At 50.7% G+C, this 25357-nt stretch overlaps 1 protein-coding gene across 1 annotated transcript in view; it reads right to left on the bottom strand.

Moving 5' to 3' along the window:
- Positions 1–5849: 5849 nt before the first annotated feature.
- Positions 5850–25357, bottom strand: part of LOC128698380 (coiled-coil domain-containing protein 186) — a 56546-nt gene continuing 37038 nt past the window's right edge. Inside the window, exons 13-17 of the mRNA XM_070104521.1 lie at positions 16891–17112; positions 14076–14303; positions 12474–12515; positions 11917–12066; positions 5850–6367 (exon numbers count right to left, since the gene is read on the bottom strand). Coding sequence (XP_069960622.1) covers positions 6293–6367; positions 11917–12066; positions 12474–12515; positions 14076–14303; positions 16891–17112 — 717 coding nt within the window. The 3' untranslated portion in view covers positions 5850–6292. The remainder of the gene's footprint in view (positions 6368–11916; positions 12067–12473; positions 12516–14075; positions 14304–16890; positions 17113–25357) is intronic.

The raw sequence follows: 25357 nt of genomic DNA, 5'->3' as shown, positions 1-25357 counted from the left end.
AGGTACTGTACTTCCCACCTGCAGGACTGTAACATCCTCACTCATCCTTCAGAGTACAGGTACTGTACTTCCCACCTCCAGGACTGTAACATCCTCACTCATCCTTCAGAGTACAGGTACTGTACTTCCCATCTCCAGGACTGTAACATCCTCACTCATCCTTCAGAGTACAGGTACTGTACTTCCCACCTCCAGGACTGTAACATCCTCACTCATCCTTCAGAGTGCAGGTACTGTACTTCCCACCTCCAGGACTGTAACATCCTCGCTCATCCTTCAGAGTACAGGTACTGTACTTCCCACCTCCAGGACTGTAACATCCTCACTCATCCTTCAGAGTACAGGTACTGTACTTCCCACCTCCAGGACTGTAACATCCTCACTCATCCTTCAGAGTACAGGTACTGTACTTCCCACCTCCAGGACTGTAACATCCTCACTCATCCTTCAGAGTACAGGTACTGTACTTCCCACCTCCAGGACTGTAACATCCTCACTCATCCTTCAGAGTACAGGTACTGTACTTCCCACCTCCAGGACTGTAACATCCTCACTCATCCTTCAGAGTACAGGTACTGTACTTCCCACCTCCAGGACTGTAACATCCTCACTCATCCTTCAGAGTACAGGTACTGTACTTCCCACCTCCAGGACTGTAACATCCTCACTCATCCTTCAGAGTGCAGGTACTGTACTTCCCACCTCCAGGACTGTAACATCCTCACTCATCCTTCAGAGTACAGGTACTGTACTTCCCACCTCCAGGACTGTAACATCCTCACTCATCCTTCAGAGTACAGGTACTGTACTTCCCACCTCCAGGACTGTAACATCCTCACTCATCCTTCAGAGTACAGGTACTGTACTTCCCACCTCCAGGACTGTAACATCCTCACTCATCCTTCAGAGTGCAGGTACTGTACTTCCCACCTCCAGGACTGTAACATCCTCACTCATCCTTCAGAGTACAGGTACTGTACTACCCACCTCCAGGACTGTAACATCCTCACCCATCCTTCAGAGTACATTTACTGTACTTCCCACCTCCAGGACTGTAACATCCTCACTCATCCTTCAGAGTGCAGGTACTGCACTTCCCACCTCCAGGACTGTAACATCCTCACTCATCCTTCAGAGTGCAGGTACTGTACTTCCCACCTCCAGGACTGTAACATCCTCACTCATCCTTCAGAGTGCAGGTACTGTACTTCCCACCTCCAGGACTGTAACATCCTCACTCATCCTTCAGAGTACAGGTACTGTACTTCCCACCTCCAGGACTGTAACATCCTCACTCATCCTTCAGAGTACAGGTACTGTACTTCCCACCTGCAGGACTGTAACATCCTCACTCATCCTTCAGAGTACAGGTACTGTACTTCCCACCTCCAGGACTGTAACATCCTCACTCATCCTTCAGAGTACAGGTACTGTACTTCCCACCTGCAGGACTGTAACATCCTCACTCATCCTTCAGAGTACAGGTACTGTACTTCCCACCTCCAGGACTGTAACATCCTCACTCATCCTTCAGAGTACAGGTACTGTACTTCCCACCTCCAGGACTGTAACATCCTCACTCATCCTTCAGAGCACAGGTACTGTACTTCCCACCTCCAGGACTGTAACATCCTCACTCATCCTTCAGAGTACAGGTACTGTACTTCCCACCTCCAGGACTGTAACATCCTCACTCATCCTTCAGAGTACAGGTACTGTACTTCCCACCTGCAGGACTGTAACATCCTCACTCATCCTTCAGAGTACAGGTACTGTACTTCCCACCTCCAGGACTGTAACATCTTCACTCATCCTTCAGAGTACAGGTACTGTACTTCCCACCTGCAGGACTGTAACATCCTCACTCATCCTTCAGAGTACAGGTACTGTACTTCCCACCTCCAGGACTGTAACATCCTCACTCATCCTTCAGAGTACAGGTACTGTACTTCCCACCTCCAGGACTGTAACATCCTCACTCATCCTTCAGAGCACAGGTACTGTACTTCCCACCTCCAGGACTGTAACATCCTCACTCATCCTTCAGAGTACAGGTACTGTACTTCCCACCTCCAGGACTGTAACATCCTCACTCATCCTTCAGAGTACAGGTACTGTACTTCCCACCTCCAGGACTGTAACATCCTCACTCATCCTTCAGAGTACAGGTACTGTACTTCCCTCCTCCAGGACTGTAACATCCTCACTCATCCTTCAGAGTACAGGTACTGTACTTCCCACCTCCAGGACTGTAACATCCTCACTCATCCTTCAGAGTACAGGCACTGTACTTCCCACCTCCAGCACTGTAACATCCTCACTCATCCTTCAGAGTACAGGTACTGTACTTCCCTCCTCCAGGACTGTAACATCCTCACTCATCCTTCAGAGTGCAGGTACTGTACTTCCCACCTCCAGGACTGTAACATCCTCACTCATCCTTCAGAGTACAGGTACTGTACTTCCCACCTCCAGCACTGTAACATCCTCACTCATCCTTCAGAGTACAGGTACTGTACTTCCCACCTCCAGGACTGTAACATCCTCACTCATCCTTCAGAGTACAGGTACTGTACTTCCCACCTCCAGGACTGTAACATCCTCACTCATCCTTCAGAGTGCTGGTACTGTACTTCCCACCTCCAGGACTGTAACATCCTCACTCATCCTTCAGAGTACAGGTACTGTACTTCCCACCTCCAAGACTGTAACATCCTCACTCATCCTTCAGAGTACAGGTACTGTACTTCCCACCTCCAGCACTGTAACATCCTCACTCATCCTTCAGAGTACAGGTACTGTACTTCCCACCTCCAGGACTGTAACATCCTCACTCATCCTTCAGAGTACAGGTACTGTACTTCCCACCTCCAGGACTGTAACATCCTCACTCATCCTTCAGAGTACAGGTACTGTACTTCCCACCTCCAGCACTGTAACATCCTCACTCATCCTTCAGAGTGCAGGTACTGTACTTCCCACCTCCAGGACTGTAACATCCTCACTCATCCTTCAGAGTACAGGTACTGTACTTCCCACCTCCAGGACTGTAACATCCTCACTCATCCTTCAGAGTACAGGTACTGTACTTCCCACCTCCAGGACTGTAACATCCTCACTCATCCTTCAGAGTACAGGTACTGTACTTCCCACCTCCAGGACTGTAACATCCTCACTCATCCTTCAGAGTGCAGGTACTGTACTTCCCACCTCCAGGACTGTAACATCCTCACTCATCCTTCAGAGTGCAGGTACTGTACTTCCCACCTCCAGGACTGTAACATCCTCACTCATCCTTCAGAGTGCAGGTACTGTACTTCCCACCTCCAGGACTGTAACATCCTCACTCATCCTTCAGAGTACAGGTACTGTACTTCCCACCTCCAGGACTGTAACATCCTCACTCATCCTTCAGAGTACAGGTACTGTACTTGCCACCTCCAGGACTGTAACATCCTCACTCATCCTTCAGAGTACAGGTACTGTACTTCCCACCTCCAGGACTGTAACATCCTCACTCATCCTTCAGAGTACAGGTACTGTACTTGCCACCTCCAGGACTGTAACATCCTCACTCATCCTTCAGAGTACAGGTACTGTACTTCCCACCTCCAGGACTGTAACATCCTCACTCATCCTTCAGAGTACAGGTACTGTACTTCCCACCTCCAGGACTGTAACATCCTCACTCATCCTTCAGAGTGCAGGAACTGTACTTCCCACCTCCAGGACTGTAACATCCTCACTCATCCTTCAGAGTACAGGTACTGTACTTCCCACCTCCAGGACTGTAACATCCTCACTCATCCTTCAGAGTACAGGTACTGTACTTCCCACCTCCAGGACTGTAACATCCTCACTCATCCTTCAGAGTACAGGTACTGTACTTCCCACCTCCAGCACTGTAACATCCTCACTCATCCTTCAGAGTACAGGTACTGTACTTCCCACCTCCAGGACTGTAACATCCTCACTCATCCTTCAGAGTACAGGTACTGTACTTCCCACCTCCACGACTGTAACATCCTCACTCATCCTTCAGAGTACAGGTACTGTACTTCCCACCTCCAGGACTGTAACATCCTCACTCATCCTTCAGAGTACAGGTACTGTACTTCCCACCTCCAGCACTGTAACATCCTCACTCATCCTTCAGAGTGCTGGTACTGTACTTCCCACCTCCAGGACTGTAACATCCTCACTCATCCTTCAGAGTACAGGTACTGTACTTCCCACCTCCACGACTGTAACATCCTCACTCATCCTTCTGAGTACAGGTACTGTACTTCCCACCTCCACGACTGTAACATCCTCACTCATCCTTCAGAGTACAGGTACTGTACTTCCCACCTCCACGACTGTAACATCCTCACTCATCCTTCAGAGTACAGGTACTGTACTTCCCACCTCCACGACTGTAACATCCTCACTCATCCTTCAGAGTACAGGTACTGTACTTCCCACCTCCACGACTGTAACATCCTCACTCATCCTTCAAAGTACAGGTACTGTACTTCCCACCTCCAGCACTGTAACATCCTCACTCATCCTTCAGAGTACAGGTACTGTACTTCCCACCTCCAGCACTGTAACATCCTCACTCATCCTTCAGATTACAGGTACTGTACTTACCACCTCCAGGACTGTAACATCCTCACTCATCCTTCAGAGTACAGGTACTGTCCTTCCCACCTCCAGGACTGTAACATCCTCACTCATCCTTCAGAGTGCTGGTACTGTACTTCCCACCTCCAGGACTGTAACACCCTCACTCATCCTTCAGAGTACAGGTACTGTACTTCCCACCTCCAGGACTGTAACATCCTCACTCATCCTTCAGAGTACAGGTACTGTACTTCCCACCTCCAGGACTGTAACATCCTCACTTATCCTTCAGAGTACAGGCACTGTACTTCCCACCTCCAGGACTGTAACATCCTCACTCATCCTTCAGAGTACAGGTACTGTACTTCCCACCTCCAGGACTGTAACATCCTCACTCATCCTTCAGAGTGCAGGCACTGCACTTCCCACCTCCAGCACTGTAACATCCTCACTCATCCTTCAGAGTACAGGTACTGTACTTCCCACCTCCAGGACTGTAACATCCTCACTCATCCTTCAGAGTACAGGTACTGTACTTCCCACCTCCAGGACTGTAACATCCTCACTCATCCTTCAGAGTACAGGTACTGTACTTCCCACCTCCAGCACTGTAACATCCTCACTCATCCTTCAGAGTACAGGTACTGTACTTCCCACCTCCAGGACTGTAACATCCTCACTCATCCTTCAGAGTACAGGTACTGTACTTCCCACCTCCAGGACTGTAACATCCTCACTCATCCTTCAGAGTACAGGTACTGTACTTCCCACCTCCAGGACTGTAACATCCTCACTCATCCGTCAGAGTACAGGCACTGTACTTCCCACCTCCAGCACTGTAACATCCTCACTCATCCTTCAGAGTACAGGTACTGTACTTCCCACCTCCAGGACTGTAACATCCTCACTCATCCTTCAGAGTACAGGTACTGTACTTCCCACCTCCAGGACTGTAACATCCTCACTCATCCTTCAGAGTGCAGGTACTGTACTTCCCACCTCCAGGACTGTAACATCCTCACTCATCCTTCACACAAACACAGCCTCACTCACACTCTAACAGCACATGGAATCCTTAAAACCCACTCTCCTCCACTCAGATCACTCACACAAGAAAATCATAAGAGTCCATTGTTGCAATTTAACCCAGTGACTGTCTCCTACCCAAACAGAAGAAACAGTTCCACCATCATTCACTTAGTCACTGGTAATTATACTTGTAGAAGGCTTAAAAAACTGTAATATGTTATAAATATATTTATATAATATTGACTGAGGACATTATTTTAGGCCTATCTTGTATTCGTGAATCTTGTGCACGGACCCACGTCATAGGGGAAGCGCTAAACCTGTATGAGTTGTACAGTCCCTGGTGAATGGGGATAGCAATTTGATGTGGCATAAGGGAATGGAGGGGGAAGCTCCCATTCACTGGATCAAGAGCCCTTGACCAAGGCGCCAAGGTGCCTGTCACCACCATGTCACAAGGCAGTCATGCTGGTGGAGGCCCCTTGATCCAAGGAAATGGAGCCATGTAGCCCTTACTATGGATCAAACGTGATTAACCTCCCCCATGACCTAGGTGCTACACCACCCTTATGGGTTTACAGCTTCACCATAGAGATAAGTCTACAATGACTCTCCACTCCCCATACATCACTTATGGGACTTCCAGCTCCTGGTGTTGTTATTTATGAGACTCCAGCTCCTGGTTCTGGCGGGATATCTTAGCAATCTCATCTCCCAGGGTGTTGAGGTTCTCCTGTGGCAGAAAACATTTACATATATTAATAAAATTGATAAAATATCAGGATGGAGGGAAGGAGTATGGAGGGAGGGAAGATGGAGGAAGTGAGGGAGTATGGGAGGGAGGGAGGATGGAGGAAGTGAGGATGGAGGGAGGGAGTATGGAGGGATGTGCAGGGAGGGAGGATGGAGGGAGGGAGGATGGAGGGAGGGAGTATGGAGGGAGGGAGGATGGAGGGAGGGAGTATGGAGGGAGGGAAGATGGAGGAAGTGAGGGAGTATGGAGGGAGGGAAGATGGAGGAAGTGAGGGAGTATGGAGGGAGGGAATATGGAGGAAGTGAGGGAGTATGGAGGGAGGGAGGATGGAGGAAGTGAGGGAGTATGGAGGGAGGGAAGATGGAGGAAGTGAGGGAGTATGGAGGGAGGGAGGGAAGATGGAGGAAGTGAGGGAGTATGGAGGGAGGGAAGATGGAGGAAGTGAGGGAGTATGGAGGGAGGGAAGATGGAGGAAGTGAGGGAGTATGGGAGGGAGGGAAGATGGAGGAAGTGAGGGAGTATGGAGGGAGGGAAGATGGAGGAAGTGAGGGAGTATGGGAGGGAGGAAAGATGGAGGAAGTGAGGGAGTATGGAGGGAGGGAAGATGGAGGAAGTGAGGGAGTATGGAGGGAGGGAAGATGGAGGAAGTGAGGGAGTATGGAGGGAGGGAAGATGGAGGAAGTGAGGGAGTATGGGAGGGAGGGAAGATGGAGGAAGTGAGGGAGTATGGAGGGAGGGAAGATGGAGGAATTGAGGGAGTATGGAGGGAGGGAAGATGGAGGAAGTGAGGGAGTATGGGAGGGAGGGAAGATGGAGGAAGTGAGGGAGTATGGGAGGGAGGAAAGATGGAGGAAGTGAGGGAGTATGGGAGGGAGGGAGGATGGAGGAAGTGAGGGAGTATGGGAGGGAGAAAGATGGAGGAAGTGAGGGAGTATGGGAGGGAGGGAGGATGGAGGAAGTGAGGGAGTATGGGAGGGAGGAAAGATGGAGGAAGTGAGGGAGTATGGGAGGGAGGGAGGATGGAGGAAGTGAGGGAGTATGGGAGGGAGAAAGATGGAGGAAGTGAGGGAGTATGGGAGGGAGGGAGGATGGAGGAAGTGAGGGAGTATGGGAGGGAGGAAAGATGGAGGAAGTGAGGGAGTATGGGAGGGAGGGAGGATGGAGGAAGTGAGGGAGTATGGGAGGGAGAAAAGATGGAGGAAGTGAGGGAGTATGGGAGGGAGGGAGGATGAAGGAAGTGAGGGAGTATGGGAGGGAGAGAGTATTTAGGGAGTATGGAGGGATGGAGTATACAAGTTTGGATATTAAGTAGTGGATGTGAGTGGATGGTGAAGCACACACCAGACGAAGATAACAATGTGTGTTGAGACATCTGTGGGGAGGAATTTACTCATCAAGGGAAAAATGAGGTGAAATGTAGCACAGTGGTAAAATTACACCAATAACCTGCATATGGGAGAAATGTACAGCGATGTTTTCGTCCAAGTGGGTGTGAAACATCACAAGCATCAGTTAAACCATACCCCCGGCGGGGATAGAACCCGCGGTCATAGAGTCTCAAAACTCCAGCCCGTCGCGTTAGCCACTAGACCAGCTAGCCACAATAAGATTCGTCCAACTAGGTATATTTCTACACTCTATGACCGCGGGTTCAATCCCGGCCGGGGGTATGGTTTATTTGCAATCGTGTCATTACGATTTCTTAAGTCAAGCATCAGTTTCCTGTGTGGTGGGTATTTGTGTATTGTTCCAGTCACGGTACTGACTGTCCTTCACAGTGGTAACAACACTGTTATATAGAAGTGAATGTTGCAGTCAGGAGGAGGCTGGTGGTAGTGGAGGAGGCTGGTGGTAGTGGAGGAGGCTGGTGGTAGTGGAGGAGGCTGGTGGTAGTGGAGGAGGCTGGTGGTAGTGGAGGAGGCTGGTGGTAGTGGAGGAGGCTGGTGGTAGTGGAGAAGGCTGGTGGTAGTGGAGGAGGCTGGTGGTAGTGGAGGAGGCTGGTGGTAGTGGAGGAGGCTGGTGGTAGTGGAGGAGGCTGGTGGTAGTGGAGGAGGCTGGTGGTAGTGGAGGAGGCTGGTGGTAGTGGAGGAGGCTGGTGGTAGTGGAGGAGGCTGGTGGTAGTGGAGGAGGCTGGTGGTAGTGGAGGAGGCTGGTGGTAGTGGAGGAGGCTGGTGGTAGTGGAGGAGGCTGGTGGTACTGGAGGAGGCTGGTGGTAGTGGAGGAGGCTGGTGGTAGTGGAGGAGGCTGGTGGTAGTGGAGGAGGCTGGTGGTAGTGGAGGAGGCTGGTGGTAGTGGAGGAGGCTGGTGGTAGTGGAGGAGGCTGGTGGTAGTGGAGGAGGCTGGTGACAGTAGAGGAGGCTGGTGGTAGTGGAGGAGGCTGGTGGTAGTGGAGGAGGCTGGTGGTAGTGGAGGAGGCTGGTGGTAGTGGAGGAGGCTGGTGGTAGTGGAGGAGGCTGGTGGTAGTGGAGGAGGCTGGTGGTAGTGGAGGAGGCTGGTGGTAGTGGAGGAGGCTGGTGGTAGTGGAGGAGGCTGGTGGTAGTGGAGGAGGCTGGTGGTAGGAGGAGGCTGGTGGTAGTGGAGGAGGCTGGTGGTAGTGGAGGAGGCTGGTGGTAGTGGAGGAGGCTGGTGGTAGTGGAGGAGGCTGGTGGTAGTGGAGGAGGCTGGTGGTAGTGGAGGAGGCTGGTGGTAGTGGAGGAGGCTGGTGGTAGTGGAGGAGGCTGGTGGTAGTGGAGGAGGCTGGTGACAGTGGAGGAGGCTGCTGGTAGTGGAGGAGGCTGGTGGTAGTGGAGGAGGCTGGTGGTAGTGGAGGAGGCTGGTGGTAGTGGAGGAGGCTGGTGACAGTGGAGGAGGCTGGTGGTAGTGGAGGAGGCTGGTGGTAGTGGAGGAGGCTGGTGGTAGTGGAGGAGGCTGGTGGTAGTGGAGGAGGCTTGTGGTAGTGGAGGAGGCTGGTGGTAGTGGAGGAGGCTGGTGGTAGTGGAGGAGGCTGGTGGTAGTGGAGGAGGCTGGTGGTAGTGGAGGAGGCTGGTGGTAGTGGAGGAGGCTGGTGGTAGTGGAGGAGGCTGCTGGTAGTGGAGGAGGCTGGTGGTAGTGGAGGAGGCTGGTGGTAGTGGAGGAGGCTGGTGGTAGTGGAGGAGGCTGGTGGTAGTGGAGGAGGCTGGTGGTAGTGGAGGAGGCTGGTGGTAGTGGAGGAGGCTGGTGGTAGTGGAGGAGGCTGGTGGTAGTGGAGGAGGCTGGTGACAGTGGAGGAGGCTGGTGGTAGTGGAGGAGGCTGGTGACAGTGGAGGAGGCTAGTGGTAGTGGAGGAGGCTGGTGGTAGTGGAGGAGGCTGGTGGTAGTGGAGGAGGCTGGTGGTAGTGGAGGAGGCTGGTGGTAGTGGAGGAGGCTGGTGGTAGTGGAGGAGGCTGGTGGTAGTGGAGGAGGCTGGTGGTAGTGGAGGAGGCTGGTGGTAGTGGAGGAGGCTGGTGACAGTGGAGGAGGCTGGTGGTAGTGGAGGAGGCTGGTGGTAGTGGAGGAGGCTGGTGGTAGTGGAGGAGGCTGGTGGTAGTGGAGGAGGCTGGTGGTAGTGGAGGAGGCTGGTGGTAGTGGAGGAGGCTGGTGGTAGTGGAGGAGGCTGGTGGTAGTGGAGGAGGCTGGTGGTAGTGGAGGAGGCTGGTGGTAGTGGAGGAGGCTGGTGGTAGTGGAGGAGGCTGGTGGTAGTGGAGGAGGCTGGTGGTAGTGGAGGAGGCTGGTGGTAGTGGAGGAGGCTGGTGGTAGTGGAGGAGGCTGGTGACAGTGGAGGAGGCTGGTGGTAGTGGAGGAGGCTGGTGTTAGTGGAGGAGGCTGGTGGTAGTGGAGGAGGCTGGTGACAGTGGAGGAGGCTGGTGGTAGTGGAGGAGGCTGGTGGTAGTGGAGGAGGCTGGTGGTAGTGGAGGAGGCTGGTGGTAGTGGAGGAGGCTGGTGGTAGTGGAGGAGGCTGGTGGTAGTGGAGGAGGCTGGTGACAGTGGAGGAGGCTGGTGGTAGTGGAGGAGGCTGGTGGTAGTGGAGAAGGCTGGTGGTAGTGGAGGAGGCTGGTGGTAGTGGAGGAGGCTGGTGGTAGTGGAGGAGGCTGGTGGTAGTGGAGGAGGCTGGTGGTAGTGGAGAAGGCTGGTGGTAGTGGAGGAGGTTGGTGGTAGTGGAGGAGGCTGGTGGTAGTGGAGAAGGCTGGTGGTAGTGGAGGAGGCTGGTGGTAGTGGAGGAGGCTGGTGGTAGTGGAGGAGGCTGGTGGTAGTGGAGGAGGCTGGTGACAGTGGAGGAGGCTGGTGGTAGTGGAGGAGGCTGGTGTCAGTGGAGGAGGCTGGTGGTAGTGGAGGAGGCTAGTGGTAGTGGAGGAGGCTGGTGGTAGTGGAGGAGGCTGGTGGTAGTGGAGGAGGCTGGTGGTAGTGGAGGAGGCTGGTGGTAGTGGAGGAGGCTGGTGGTAGTGGAGGAGGCTGGTGGTAGTGGAGGAGGCTGGTGACAGTGGAGGAGGCTGGTGGTAGTGGAGGAGGCTGGTGACAGTGGAGGAGGCTGGTGGTAGTGGAGGAGGCTGGTGGTAGTGGAGGAGGCTGGTGGTAGTGGAGGAGGCTGGTGGTAGTGGAGGAGGCTGGTGGTAGTGGAGGAGGCTGGTGGTAGTGGAGGAGGCTGGTGGTAGTGGAGGAGGCTGGTGGTAGTGGAGGAGGCTGGTGGTAGTGGAGGAGGCTGGTGACAGTGGAGGAGGCTGGTGGTAGTGGAGGAGGCTCGTGACAGTGGAGGAGGCTGGTGGTAGTGGAGGAGGCTGGTGGTAGTGGAGGAGGCTGGTGGTAGTGGAGGAGGCTGGTGGTAGTGGAGGAGGCTGGTGGTAGTGGAGGAGGCTGGTGGTAGTGGAGGAGGCTGGTGGTAGTGGAGGAGGCTGGTGGTAGTGGAGAGGCTGGTGGTAGTGGAGGAGGCTGGTGGTAGTGGAGGAGGCTGGTGGTAGTGGAGGATAGTGGAGGAGGCTGGTGTAGTGGAGGACTGGTGGTAGTGGAGGAGGCTGGTGGTAGTGGAGGAGGCTGGTGGTAGTGGAGAAGGCTGGTGGTAGTGGAGGAGGCTGGTGGTAGTGGAGGAGGCTGGTGGTAGTGGAGGAGGCTGGTGGTAGTGGAGGAGGCTGGTGGTAGTGGAGGAGGCTGGTGGTAGTGGAGGAAGTTGTACTGTGTTCTATTTCCATTGTGGTTCTTCAATCTTGTCCCCCAGGATGCCACCAATACCAGTCACCTACCACCCAGGTACCTACTTGCTTGCTAGGTGAAGGGGACAGCAAGTACAAGGAAACGTATGCAAAGTTTTCACCCGTGCCGGAGATTGAACCACGGACACTCTGAGTGAGACAAGAGCGTTGCCTCACCCAGATGCACTGTAAAGCAAAGCACTGTGAAGTGGGGCCCCCCTGTACTGCAGGAAAGAAATTAAGTTGTATTGTATTGTGTTGTATTGTACTGCATTGTGTTGTATTGTACTGCATTGTATTATAGAGTGACATCAGATGTTAATGATGTCCTGCTGAAGCCCTATCACATACCTTTAAGGTGATATTCTTGAGTAAGGTGTCTTCCAGAACTGCCTGTAACTTCCTGTTGATCTCCAGAGAGAGTTCCAGGGTCATGGATCCATCGCGCGGCGCTGACCCGTACACCGACGCCATGATACCTCCGTGACGCATCAGCTCAGCCTGCCAGCAATCGTCTTATTAAAACCTCTCTTACATGTGGGGAATTATCCTATCTTCCTTCTCATATATGTGGAGAATAATCCTGCCTTCTCTCTCATATATGTCAAAAATTATCCAATATTCTCTCTAATATGTCAAAAATTATTCTGTCTTCTCTCTCAGTCCTGAAACTTTAATCTAAACCTTCGTTTCATATTTATAAAAACGAAAAATATAATTTTTGGTGAAAAACGGACATTCAAAACACCATTCCGGAAAATAACAGATATTCTTCTCCCACAAGGTAGGGTGAGGTAAAGAAGAAACAGCATTCACCATCACTCATTCAATAGCTGCCTTGAGCAAAAACATGTAAAAACATGTAAAAACACTGATTTAACTTCTGCAGTGTTGCAAGATGCACTCACCTGGCTCTTTCTTTGCACTCGTCCACCGTTTGCAATGGAAGACTAACACCAGGATATCATTAGTAAATCTGAACAGGTAACGAAAGCCTAAGGTATTCAAGCCTAGCTGCAATTATCCAAGCTTAAGTTGAAATTATCCCAAAGTTCCTAAGTTGAAATTAAACATAAGTTAAAATAATCTCAGCCTAATTAGGAATTATCCCAATCTAAGTTGAAACCATCCCAACCTAAGTTGAAACCATCCCAACCTAAGGAAGTTGAAACCATCCCAACCTAAGTTGAAACCATCCCAACCTAAGTTGAAACCATCCCAACCTAAGTTGAAACCATCCCAACCTAAGTTGAAACCATCCCAATCTAAGTTGAAACCATCCCAACCTAAGTTGAAACCATCCCAACCTAAGTTGAAACCATCCCAACCTAAGTTGAAACCATCCCAACCTAAGTTGAAACCATCCCAATCTAAGTTGAAACCATCCCAACCTAAGTTGAAACCATCCCAATCTAAGTTGAAACCATCCCAATCTAAGTTGAAACCATCCCAATCTAAGTTGAAACCATCCCAACCTAAGTTGAAACCATCCCAATCTAAGTTGAAACCATCCCAACCTAAGTTGAAACCATCCCAATCAATCTAAGTTGAAACCATTCCCCTAAGTTGAAACCATCCCAACCTAAGTTGAAACCATCCCAACCTAAGTTGAAACCATCCCAAGCTAAGTTGAAACCATCCCAACCTAAGTTGAAACCATACCAAGCTAAGTTGAAACCATAACAAACTAAGTTGAAAACAACCTAAGTTGAAACCATCCCAACCTAAGTTGAAACCATCCCAATCTAAGTTGAAACCATCCCAACCTAAGTTGAAACCATTCCAACCTAAGTTGAAACCATCCCAACCTAAGTTGAAACCATCCCAACCTAAGTTGAAACCATTCCAACCTAAGTTGAAACCATCCCAACCTAAGTTGAAACCATCCCAATCTAAGTTGAAACCATCCCAACCTAAGTTGAAACCATCCCAACCTAAGTTGGGAATATTAAAGGTACTGTTAGATGCCTTACAAACTTCATCTACACACTATAATTGTTTTGTAAATGCTATTGTAAGAGTTCATCCAATATTTATCAGATCTTTATCAAGTTATTATCATCATTATCAAGTCATTAGGATCTTCATGTTAAAATTATAGACCTGGGGAAACTACCATGTTTAAATTATAAACTATAGAAAGGATATACTTATTACAGGTTAGGTTAGGTTACATTTTACTGTTACATTAAGAGTTACCTTAAAGTCAGCTGATGTTAAACTAAGCTAGGCTAGGCTAGTTTATGTTATATTAGGTTAGGTTATATTTTACTGTTACATTTACTGTTATATTGGCAGTTTGGAGGGATATGTTGTGTATTTTTATAGTATATACTTCTAAACTGTTGTATTCTGAGCACCTCTGCAAAAACAGTGATAATGTGTGAGTGTGGTGAAAGTGTTGAATGATGATGAAAGTATTTTCTTTTTGGGGATTTTCTTTCTTTTTTGGGTCATCCTGCCTCGGTGGGAGACGCCGACTTGTTGAAAAAAAAAAATACGAGTTTTACCTTGGAGTCATCTGAGGCAGAATTTGCCAGGGCTCCTGCCTCTTCCTTCATAATATAATGATGGATAATACGAGACTTCTTCTTCACCTCCGACACTAAGTGAGAAATATGCTCCTCCAGGAACTCAATTTTTTCCGAGCGTCGGGCGGCAGACTTCTGGAGTTTTATAATTCGGTCAACGAGTAGCTGCTGGGTCACAATTGGGTCGTGAAGAGGTGGCAGAGAGTCCTAAAATGTAATTACAGACATTAGAAAAAGCACTTGTATGTGCTGATGGTTCCAGAAACACAAAGTGTCACTCAAATTCAAAGTCAGATATACAGTGGACCCCCGCATAACGATTACCTCTGAATGTGACCAATTATGTAAGTGTATTTATGTAAGTGCGTTTGTACGTGTATGTTTGGGGGTCTGAAATGGACTAATCTACTTCACAATATTTCTTATGGGAACAAATTCGGTCAGTACTGGCACCTGAACATACTTCTGGAGTGAAAAAATATCGTTAACCTGGGGTCCACTGTATTTGCACATGATATACAGTGGTACCCCGAGTTACGAACTTAATTCGTTCCAGAAGGCTGTTCGAGTGCCAATACTAAACTAATTTGTTCCCATAAGGAATAATGTAAATTAGATGAGTTCATTTCATACCCCCAAAAATACACTTACAAAAATACACTTACATAATTGTTCAAGTTAGGACGTGTTCAGAACTTGAGGTACCACTGTAATGTTTATACAGAGACGGATGATATTTGGTTGTATGTGCAGAAACCCACGGTTATGTAGAGCCTTTCTGGCAAGCTTAAGCTTAATACCACAAGGGAAATAAACATTACATATACGTATTTAAAGACATTAAATATATACAAATAAAACTGAATCAATGGGTACATAATGAATGAATATTTAAGTAGATTAAATATGTCATTGTATATACAGTGGACCCCCGCATAACGATCACCTCCGAATGCGACCAATTATGTAAGTGTATTTATGTAAGTGCGTTTGTACGTGTATGTTTGGGGGTCTGAAATGGACTAATCTAATTCACAATATTCCTTATGGGAAAAAATTCGGTCAGTACTGGCACCTGAACATACTTCTGGAGTGAAAAAAGTTCGTTAACCGGGGGTCCACTGTAATTACAAGAAATATAATTTAGGTTAGTCTAGCAGATTTAGAGGTACAATTTTTTTTTACATTAGATGACATACACTTCAAGATCTTCATCTTGAAGAGATAATGGCATAAATATTATCATTTATAATATAAATATAATAAATCTGGCTCTAATACGCAGGCAATTCCTCCGGCAGGAGCCATTATGTGTTGGGGGATTTTGATCTTAAACCACATATAAGGGAGACTCCAGTCACCGGAGCTTCTCCCATGGTGTCATCCATAAACATCATACTGTAAATTGGGTGGCCTGGTGGTCTGGTGGCTAAAGCTCCCGCTTCACACACGGAGGGCCTGGGTTCGATTCCCGGCGGGTGAAAATTCCGACACGTTTCCTTACACCTATTGTCCTGTTCACCTAGCAGCAAATAGGTACCTGGGTGTTAGTCGACTGGTGTGGGTCGCATCCTGGGGGACAAGATTAAGGACCCCAATGGAAATAAGTTAGACAGTCCTCGATGACGCACTGACTTTCTTGGGTTATCCTGGGTGGCTAACCCTCCGGGGTTAAAAATCCGAACGAAATCTTCTTCTTTCTGTGCACTCCTCAACCTTGGATGTACCTTTCTGTGCACTCTTCAACCTTGGATATACCTTTCTGTGCACTCTTCAACCTTGGATGTACCTTTCTGTGCACTCTTCAACCTTGGATGTACCTTTCTGTGCACTCTTCAACCTTGGATGTACCTTTCTGTGCACTCTTCAACCTTGGATGTACCTTTCTGTGCACTCTTCAACATAGGATGTAAATTCTGTGCACTCTTCAACATCGGATGTACCTTTCTGTGCACTCTTCAACCTTGGATGTACCTTTCTGTGCACTCAACCTTGGATGTACCTTTCTGTGCACTCTTCAACCTTGGATGTACCTTTCCGTGCACTCTTCAACCTTGGATGTACCTTTCTGTGCACTCTTCAACCTTGGATGTACCTTTCTGTGCACTCTTCAACCTTGGATGTACCTTTCTGTGCACTCTTCAACCTTGGATGTACCTTTCTGTGCACTCTTCAACCTTGGATGTACCTTTCTGTGCACTCTTCAACCTTGGATGTACCCATCTGTGCACTCTTCAACCTTGGATGTACCTTTCTGTGCACTTTTCAACCTTGGATGTACCTTTCTGTGCACTCTTCAACCTTGGATGTACCTTTCTGTGCACTCTTCAACCTTGGATGTACCTTTCTGTGCACTCTTCAACCTTGGATGTACCTTTCTGTGCACTCTTCAACCTTGGATATACCTTTCTGTGCACTCTTCAACCTTGGATGTACCTTTCTGTGCACTCTTCAACCTTGGATATACCTTTCTGTGCACTCTTCAACCTTGGATGTACCTTTCTGTGCACTCTTCAACCTTGGATATACCTTTCTGTGCACTCTTCAACCTTGGATGTACCTTTCTGTGCACTCTTCAACATCGGATGTACATTTTGCAAACACAATTACAGATTTACAACAAAGTTTACTGCATCCTGTCACCCCAGCACGAACAGTAAAAAAAAACAGGAAAAATAATCACTGTGAGTGTGGATTGCCAGTGTGGATTACAAGTGTGGATTACAAGTGTGGATTACAAGTGTGGATTACAAGTGTGGATTACAAGTGTGGATTCTTACCATACAACACTCACCTGAGAATGAGGACTGCTACCATTGGTACTCTGGTATTCGATGGTATTAAGGGAAGTGTTGGAAGAAGCTCTTGACCCCTGAGATAAGGAGTCATGCGGAGTTGCCGACTGAGACGACCGTCCACTCGACACGACTCCGCTGCCGACTCCGCTACCTCCGCCAGGGCTGTTCTCTTGGATCGCTAAACGCTTCCGGAGTTTCTGCATCTCCCGGGTGATGTCCTGTCAAACATCAATCAAAATCAACTCTAAAATCTTACCAAGGTGAGGATTAACTTAAAATGCTCTCATAGCATTTACTGTTAGGTACAAGGACACAAGTGCAATTAATGTGACGTTTGATTACGGTAAAGTTTCACTCTCCAGGAACTTTGTCAAGCCGTTACAAACAATACAGAGGGTATATTATAAGTCCTCAACTTACAGATACATTGGGGACCTCCTGAATTGTGTATAATAATAATATTTGTGGCTTATAAGACTTCAGTATCAACGGCTCGGCATTGGACATAACTTGGAGAGCTACAGCCCACCCCACACCCCAAACTTATAGCTCCCGTCACTGACCTTCAGTTTATAGGACACAGGCTGGTGATTGGAGACATTTTATGGAAAAAATGCATCTAATAAGCCGCGAAATACGGTAATAATGATATATACACGATACAGATGATTCTCAATGTGTTTGCAACTTGAGGACTTACTGTATACAGGTATAAAGTGAGGTGCAAATCATAATATAATCATCGTAGACAGTAGTAGTAGTAGTAGTACTTGTGGTGGCAGTAGTGGTGGTAGCAGCTATGTGATGGCAGTAGTGGTGGTAGCAGCTATGTGATGGCAGGGGTTTATTGCTCCTGGAGAGTGAAACGTTGCCACAATAAAATGCCGCATTAGTTGCACCTGTGTCCTTTTACCTAACATACTGTCGGTAATTCGAACAACATTATTACGTAAGATTTACTCTCTAAAATCCTTTCAAAGTTCACTGAGGATTAACTAACAAAAAATCTGGATTAACTTCTTAAGTCAAGAAATGAGAACATGGAAAAATTATAGAACAAATCCCTATACAGTACATGTACTTGTAGAAATAAATTATTATTAATTATTATCCTCACTAATTCTCCATGGGGAAGTGGAACAGAATTCTTCCTCCGTAAGTCATGCATGTTGTAAGAGGCGACTAAAATACCGGAAGCAAGGGGCTAGTAACCCCTTCTCCTGTATATGTTACTAAATGTGAAAGGAAAAACTTTTGTTTTTCTTTTTGGGCCACCCTGCCTCGGTGGGATACGGCCGGTGTGTTGAAAGAAGAAGAAGATCCTCACTAATACTGCTGTAAAGTGAATATTCACCACCATAAAGTGAATATTCACCACCAAAAAGCAAATATTCACCACCAAAAAGCAAATATTCACCCCCAAAAAGCAAATATTCACCACCAAAAAGCAAATATTCACCACCATAAAGCAAATATTCACCACCAAAAAGCAAATATTCACCACCAAAAAGCAAATATTCACCACCAAAAAGCAAATATTCACCACCAAAAAGCAAATATTCACCACCAAAAAGCAAATATTCACCACCAAAAAGCAAATATTCACCACCAAAAAGCAAATATTCACCACCAAAAAGCAAATATTCACCCCCAAAAAGCAAATATTCACCACCAAAAGCAAATATTCACCACCAAAAAGCAAATATTCACCACCAAAAAGCAAATATTCACCACCAAAAAGCAAATATTCACCACCAAAAAGCAAATATTCACCACCAAAAAGCAAATATTCACCACCAAAAAGCAAATATTCACCACCAAAAAGCAAATATTCACCACCAAAAAGCAAATATTCACCACCAAAAAGCAAATATTCACCACCAAAAAGCAAATATTCACCACCAAATATTCACCACCAAAAAGCAAATATTCACCACCAAAAAGCAAATATTCACCACCATAAAGCAAATATTCACCACCAAAAAGCAAATATTCACCACCATAAAGCAAATATTCACCACCAAAAAGCAAATATTCACCACCAAAAAGCAAATATTCACCACCAAAAAGCAAATATTTTCTACCGTAAAGTGAATATTGCCTTACGGCGAATCACAATTTTTTTTTCACTTGCTAGGACATATAAAAGCCTAAAAATATATTTATACTATCATTTATTAAGTGAACATTAGTACTAGTTCTAAAAAAATACCAATGTAAAAACAAATTTTTTTTTTTTTTAAACTCTGCCAAAAAACATCTTAAAAGCAAAGAAATTCTGAAAATAATAAACGTGAATATATTGAAGGAGGGAATGTTAATGTTGTAGTTTTATTGTTAATGTTGTAGTTTTATTGTTAATGTTGTAGTTTTAATGTTAATGTTGCAGTTTTAATGTTAATGTTGTAGTTTTAGTGTTAATGTTGTAGTTTTAGTGTTAATGTTGTAGTTTTAGTGTTAATGTTGTAGTTTTAGTGTTAATGTTGTAGTTTTAGTGTTAATGTTGTAGTTTTAGTGTTAATGTTGTAGTTTTAGTGTTAATGTTGTAATTTTAGTGTTAATGTTGTAGTTTTAGTGTTAATGTTGTAATTTTAGTGTTAATGTTGTAATTTTAGTGTTAATGTTGTAGTTTTAGTGTTAATGTTGTAGTTTTAGTGTTAATGTTGTAGTTTTAGTGTTAATGTTGTAGTTTTAGTGTTAATGTTGTAGTTTTAGTGTTAATGTTGTAGTTTTATTGTTAATGTTGTAGTTTTATTGTTAATGTTGTAGTTTTATTGTTAATGTTGTAGTTTTAGTGTTAATGTTGTAGTTTTAGTGTTAATGTTGTAGTTTTAGTGTTAATGTTGTAGTTTTATTGTTAATGTTGTAGTTTTAGTGTTAATGTTGTAGTTTTATTGTTAATGTTGTAGTTTTATTGTTAATGTTGTAGTTTTAGTGTTAATGTTGTAGTTTTATTGTTAATGTTGTAGTTTTATTGTTAATGTTGTAGTTTTATTGTTAATGTTGTAGTTTTATTGTTAATGTTGTAGTTTTAGTGTTAATGTTGTAGTTTTAGTGTTAATGTTGTAGTTTTAGTGTTAATGTTGTAGTTTTAGTGTTAATGTTGTAGTTTTAGTGTTAATGTTGTAGTTTTAGTGTTAATGTTGCAGTTTAAAAACTGTAGTGTAAAGCACCCTTCTGGCAAGACAGTGATGGAGTGAATGATGGTGAAAGTTTTTCTTTTTCGGGCCACCCTGCCTTGGTGACCACCCTGCCTTGACCACCCTGCCTTGGTGGCCACCCTGCCTTGGTGGCCACCCTGCCTTGGTGACCACCCTGCCTTGGTGACCACCCTGCCTTGGTGGGCCACCCTGCCTTGGTGGGCCACCCTGCCTTGGTGGGCCACCCTGCCTTGGTGGACACCCTGCCTTGGTGACCACCCTGCCTTGGTGGGCCACCCTGCCTTGGTGACCACCCTGCCTTGGTGACCACCCTGCCTTGGTGACCACCCTGCCTTGGTGGACACCCTGCCTTGGTGGGCACCCTGCCTTGGTGACCACCCTGCCTTGGTGACCACCCTGCCTTGGTGACCACCCTGCCTTGGTGACCACCCTGCCTTGGTGGGCCACCCTGCCTTGGTGGGCCACCCTGCCTTGCAACCCTGCCTTGGTGGGCCACCCTGCCTTGGTGGGCCACCCTGCCTTGGTGGGCCACCCTGCCTTGGTGGCCACCACCCTGCCTTGGTGGCCACCCTGCCTTGGTGGGCCACCCTGCCTTGGTGACCACCCTGCCCACCCTGCCTTGGTGACCACCCTGCCTTGGTGACCACCCTGCCTTGGTGACCACCCTGCCTTGGTGGGCCACCCTGCCTTGGTGACCACCCTGCCTTGGTGACCACCCTGCCTTGGTGACCACCCTGCCTTGGTGACCACCCTGCCTTGGTGACCACCCTGCCTTGGTGACCACCCTGCCTTGGTGGCCACCCTGCCTTGGTGACCACCCTGCCTTGGTGACCACCCTGCCTTGGTGACCACCCTGCCTTGGTGACCACCCTGCCTTGGTGACCACCCTGCCTTGGTGACCACCCTGCCTTGGTGACCACCCTGCCTTGGTGACCACCCTGCCTTGGTGACCACCCTGCCTTGGTGACCACCCTGCCTTGGTGGCCACCCTGCCTTGGTGACCACCCTGCCTTGGTGACCACCCTGCCTTGGTGACCACCCTGCCTTGGTGACCACCCTGCCTTGGTGGCCACCCTGCCTTGGTGACCACCCTGCCTTGGTGACCACCCTGCCTTGGTGACCACCCTGCCTTGGTGACCACCCTGCCTTGGTGACCACCCTGCCTTGGTGGCCACCCTGCCTTGGTGACCACCCTGCCTTGGTGACCACCCTGCCTTGGTGACCACCCTGCCTTGGTGACCACCCTGCCTTGGTGACCACCCTGCCTTGGTGACCACCCTGCCTTGGTGACCACCCTGCCTTGGTGGCCACCCTGCCTTGGTGACCACCCTGCCTTGGTGACCACCCTGCCTTGGTGACCACCCTGCCTTGGTGACCACCCTGCCTTGGTGACCACCCTGCCTTGGTGACCAACCTGCCTTGGTGGGCCACCCTGCCTTGGTGGGCCACCCTGCCTTGGTGGGCCACCCTGCCTTGGTGGGCCACCCTGCCTTGGTGGCCACCCTGCCTTGGTGACCACCCTGCCTTGGTGACCACCCTGCCTTGGTGACCACCCTGCCTTGGTGACCACCCTGCCTTGGTGACCACCCTGCCTTGGTGACCACCCTGCCTTGGTGACCACCCTGCCTTGGTGGCCACCCTGCCTTGGTGACCACCCTGCCTTGGTGACCACCCTGCCTTGGTGACCACCCTGCCTTGGTGACCACCCTGCCTTGGTGACCACCCTGCCTTGGTGACCACCCTGCCTTGGTGACCACCCTGCCTTGGTGGACACCCTGCCTTGGTGGACACCCTGCCTTGGTGACCACCCTGCCTTGGTGACCACCCTGCCTTGGTGGCCACCCTGCCTTGGTGACCACCCTGCCTTGGTGACCACCCTGCCTTGGTGACCACCCTGCCTTGGTGACCACCCTGCCTTGGTGACCACCCTGCCTTGGTGACCACCCTGCCTTGGTGACCACCCTGCCTTGGTGGGCCACCCTGCCTTGGTGACCACCCTGCCTTGGTGACCACCCTGCCTTGGTGACCACCCTGCCTTGGTGGCCACCCTGCCTTGGTGGGCCACCCTGCCTTGGTGACCACCCTGCCTTGGTGGCCACCCTGCCTTGGTGACCACCCTGCCTTGGTGACCACCCTGCCTTGGTGACCACCCTGCCTTGGTGACCACCCTGCCTTGGTGACCACCCTGCCTTGGTGACCACCCTGCCTTGGTGACCACCCTGCCTTGGTGACCACCCTGCCTTGGTGGACACCCTGCCTTGGTGACCACCCTGCCTTGGTGGACACCCTGCCTTGGTGACCACCCTGCCTTGGTGACCACCCTGCCTTGGTGACCACCCTGCCTTGGTGACCACCCTGCCTTGGTGACCACCCTGCCTTGGTGACCACCCTGCCTTGGTGACCACCCTGCCTTGGTGACCACCCTGCCTTGGTGACCACCCTGCCTTGGTGACCACCCTGCCTTGGTGACCACCCTGCCTTGGTGACCACCCTGCCTTGGTGACCACCCTGCCTTGGTGACCACCCTGCCTTGGTGACCACCCTGCCTTGGTGACCACCCTGCCTTGGTGACCACCCTGCCTTGGTGACCACCCTGCCTTGGTGGTCCACCCTGCCTTGGTGACCACCCTGCCTTGGTGACCACCCTGCCTTGGTGACCACCCTGCCTTGGTGACCACCCTGCCTTGGTGACCACCCTGCCTTGGTGACCACCCTGCCTTGGTGACCACCCTGCCTTGGTGACCACCCTGCCTTGGTGACCACCCTGCCTTGGTGACCACCCTGCCTTGGTGACCACCCTGCCTTGGTGACCACCCTGCCTTGGTGACCACCCTGCCTTGGTGGGCCACCCTGCCTTGGTGACCACCCTGCCTTGGTGACCACCCTGCCTTGGTGACCACCCTGCCTTGGTGACCACCCTGCCTTGGTGACCACCCTGCCTTGGTGACCACCCTGCCTTGGTGACCACCCTGCCTTGGTGGACACCCTGCCTTGGTGACCACCCTGCCTTGGTGACCACCCTGCCTTGGTGACCACCCTGCCTTGGTGACCACCCTGCCTTGGTGACCACCCTGCCTTGGTGACCACCCTGCCTTGGTGACCACCCTGCCTTGGTGGACACCCTGCCTTGGTGGACACCCTGCCTTGGTGGGCACCCTGCCTTGGTGACCACCCTGCCTTGGTGACCACCCTGCCTTGGTGACCACCCTGCCTTGGTGACCACCCTGCCTTGGTGACCACCCTGCCTTGGTGACCACCCTGCCTTGGTGACCACCCTGCCTTGGTGGCCACCCTGCCTTGGTGACCACCCTGCCTTGGTGGCCACCCTGCCTTGGTGACCACCCTGCCTTGGTGACCACCCTGCCTTGGTGACCACCCTGCCTTGGTGACCACCCTGCCTTGGTGACCACCCTGCCTTGGTGACCACCCTGCCTTGGTGACCACCCTGCCTTGGTGACCACCCTGCCTTGGTGACCACCCTGCCTTGGTGACCACCCTGCCTTGGTGACCACCCTGCCTTGGTGACCACCCTGCCTTGGTGGACACCCTGCCTTGGTGGGCACCCTGCCTTGGTGACCACCCTGCCTTGGTGACCACCCTGCCTTGGTGACCACCCTGCCTTGGTGACCACCCTGCCTTGGTGACCACCCTGCCTTGGTGACATCCCTGCCTTGGTGACCACCCTGCCTTGGTGACCACCCTGCCTTGGTGACCACCCTGCCTTGGTGACCACCCTGCCTTGGTGACCACCCTGCCTTGGTGACCACCCTGCCTTGGTGACCACCCTGCCTTGGTGGGCCACCCTGCCTTGGTGACCACCCTGCCTTGGTGACCACCCTGCCTTGGTGACCACCCTGCCTTGGTGACCACCCTGCCTTGGTGACCACCCTGCCTTGGTGACCACCCTGCCTTGGTGACCACCCTGCCTTGGTGACCACCCTGCCTTGGTGGGCCACCCTGCCTTGGTGGGCCACCCTGCCTTGGTGACCACCCTGCCTTGGTGACCACCCTGCCTTGGTGACCACCCTGCCTTGGTGACCACCCTGCCTTGGTGACCACCCTGCCTTGGTGACCACCCTGCCTTGGTGACCACCCTGCCTTGGTGACCACCCTGCCTTGGTGACCACCCTGCCTTGGTGACCACCCTGCCTTGGTGACCACCATGCCTTGGTGACCACCCTGCCTTGGTGACCACCCTGCCTTGGTGGGCCACCCTGCCTTGGTGGACACCCTGCCTTGGTGGCCACCCTGCCTTGGTGACCACCCTGCCTTGGTGACCACCCCGCCTTGGTGACCACCCTGCCTTGGTGGCCACCCTGCCTTGGTGACCACCCTGCCTTGGTGACCACCCTGCCTTGGTGACCACCCTGCCTTGGTGACCACCCTGCCTTGGTGACCACCCTGCCTTGGTGACCACCCAGCCTGTGAGACCACCCTGCCTTGGTGACCACCCTGCCTTGGTGACCACCCTGCCTTGGTGACCACCCTGCCTTGGTGACCACCCTGCCTTGGTGACCACCCTGCCTTGGTGACCACCCTGCCTTGGTGACCACCCTGCCTTGGTGACCACCCTGCCTTGGTGACCACCCTGCCTTGGTGACCACCCTGCCTTGGTGACCACCCTGCCTTGGTGACCACCCTGCCTTGGTGACCACCCTGCCTTGGTGACCACCCTGCCTTGGTGACCACCCTGCCTTGGTGACCACCCTGCCTTGGTGACCACCCTGCCTTGGTGACCACCCTGCCTTGGTGACCACCCTGCCTTGGTGACCACCCTGCCTTGGTGGTCCACCCTGCCTTGGTGACCACCCTGCCTTGGTGACCACCCTGCCTTGGTGACCACCCTGCCTTGGTGACCACCCTGCCTTGGTGACCACCCTGCCTTGGTGACCACCCTGCCTTGGTGACCACCCTGCCTTGGTGACCACCCTGCCTTGGTGACCACCCTGCCTTGGTGACCACCCTGCCTTGGTGACCACCCTGCCTTGGTGACCACCCTGCCTTGGTGACCACCCTGCCTTGGTGACCACCCTGCCTTGGTGACCACCCTGCCTTGGTGACCACCCTGCCTTGGTGACCACCCTGCCTTGGTGACCACCCTGCCTTGGTGACCACCCTGCCTTGGTGACCACCCTGCCTTGGTGACCACCCTGCCTTGGTGACCACCCTGCCTTGGTGACCACCCTGCCTTGGTGACCACCCTGCCTTGGTGACCACCCTGCCTTGGTGACCACCCTGCCTTGGTGACCACCCTGCCTTGGTGACCACCCTGCCTTGGTGACCACCCTGCCTTGGTGACCAC

Source organism: Cherax quadricarinatus, chromosome 92 (genome assembly GCF_038502225.1).
Source record: "Cherax quadricarinatus isolate ZL_2023a chromosome 92, ASM3850222v1, whole genome shotgun sequence".
In the NCBI taxonomy this organism is placed as follows: domain Eukaryota; kingdom Metazoa; phylum Arthropoda; class Malacostraca; order Decapoda; family Parastacidae; genus Cherax; species Cherax quadricarinatus.
This window is presented reverse-complemented; position numbering and strand designations above follow the sequence as displayed.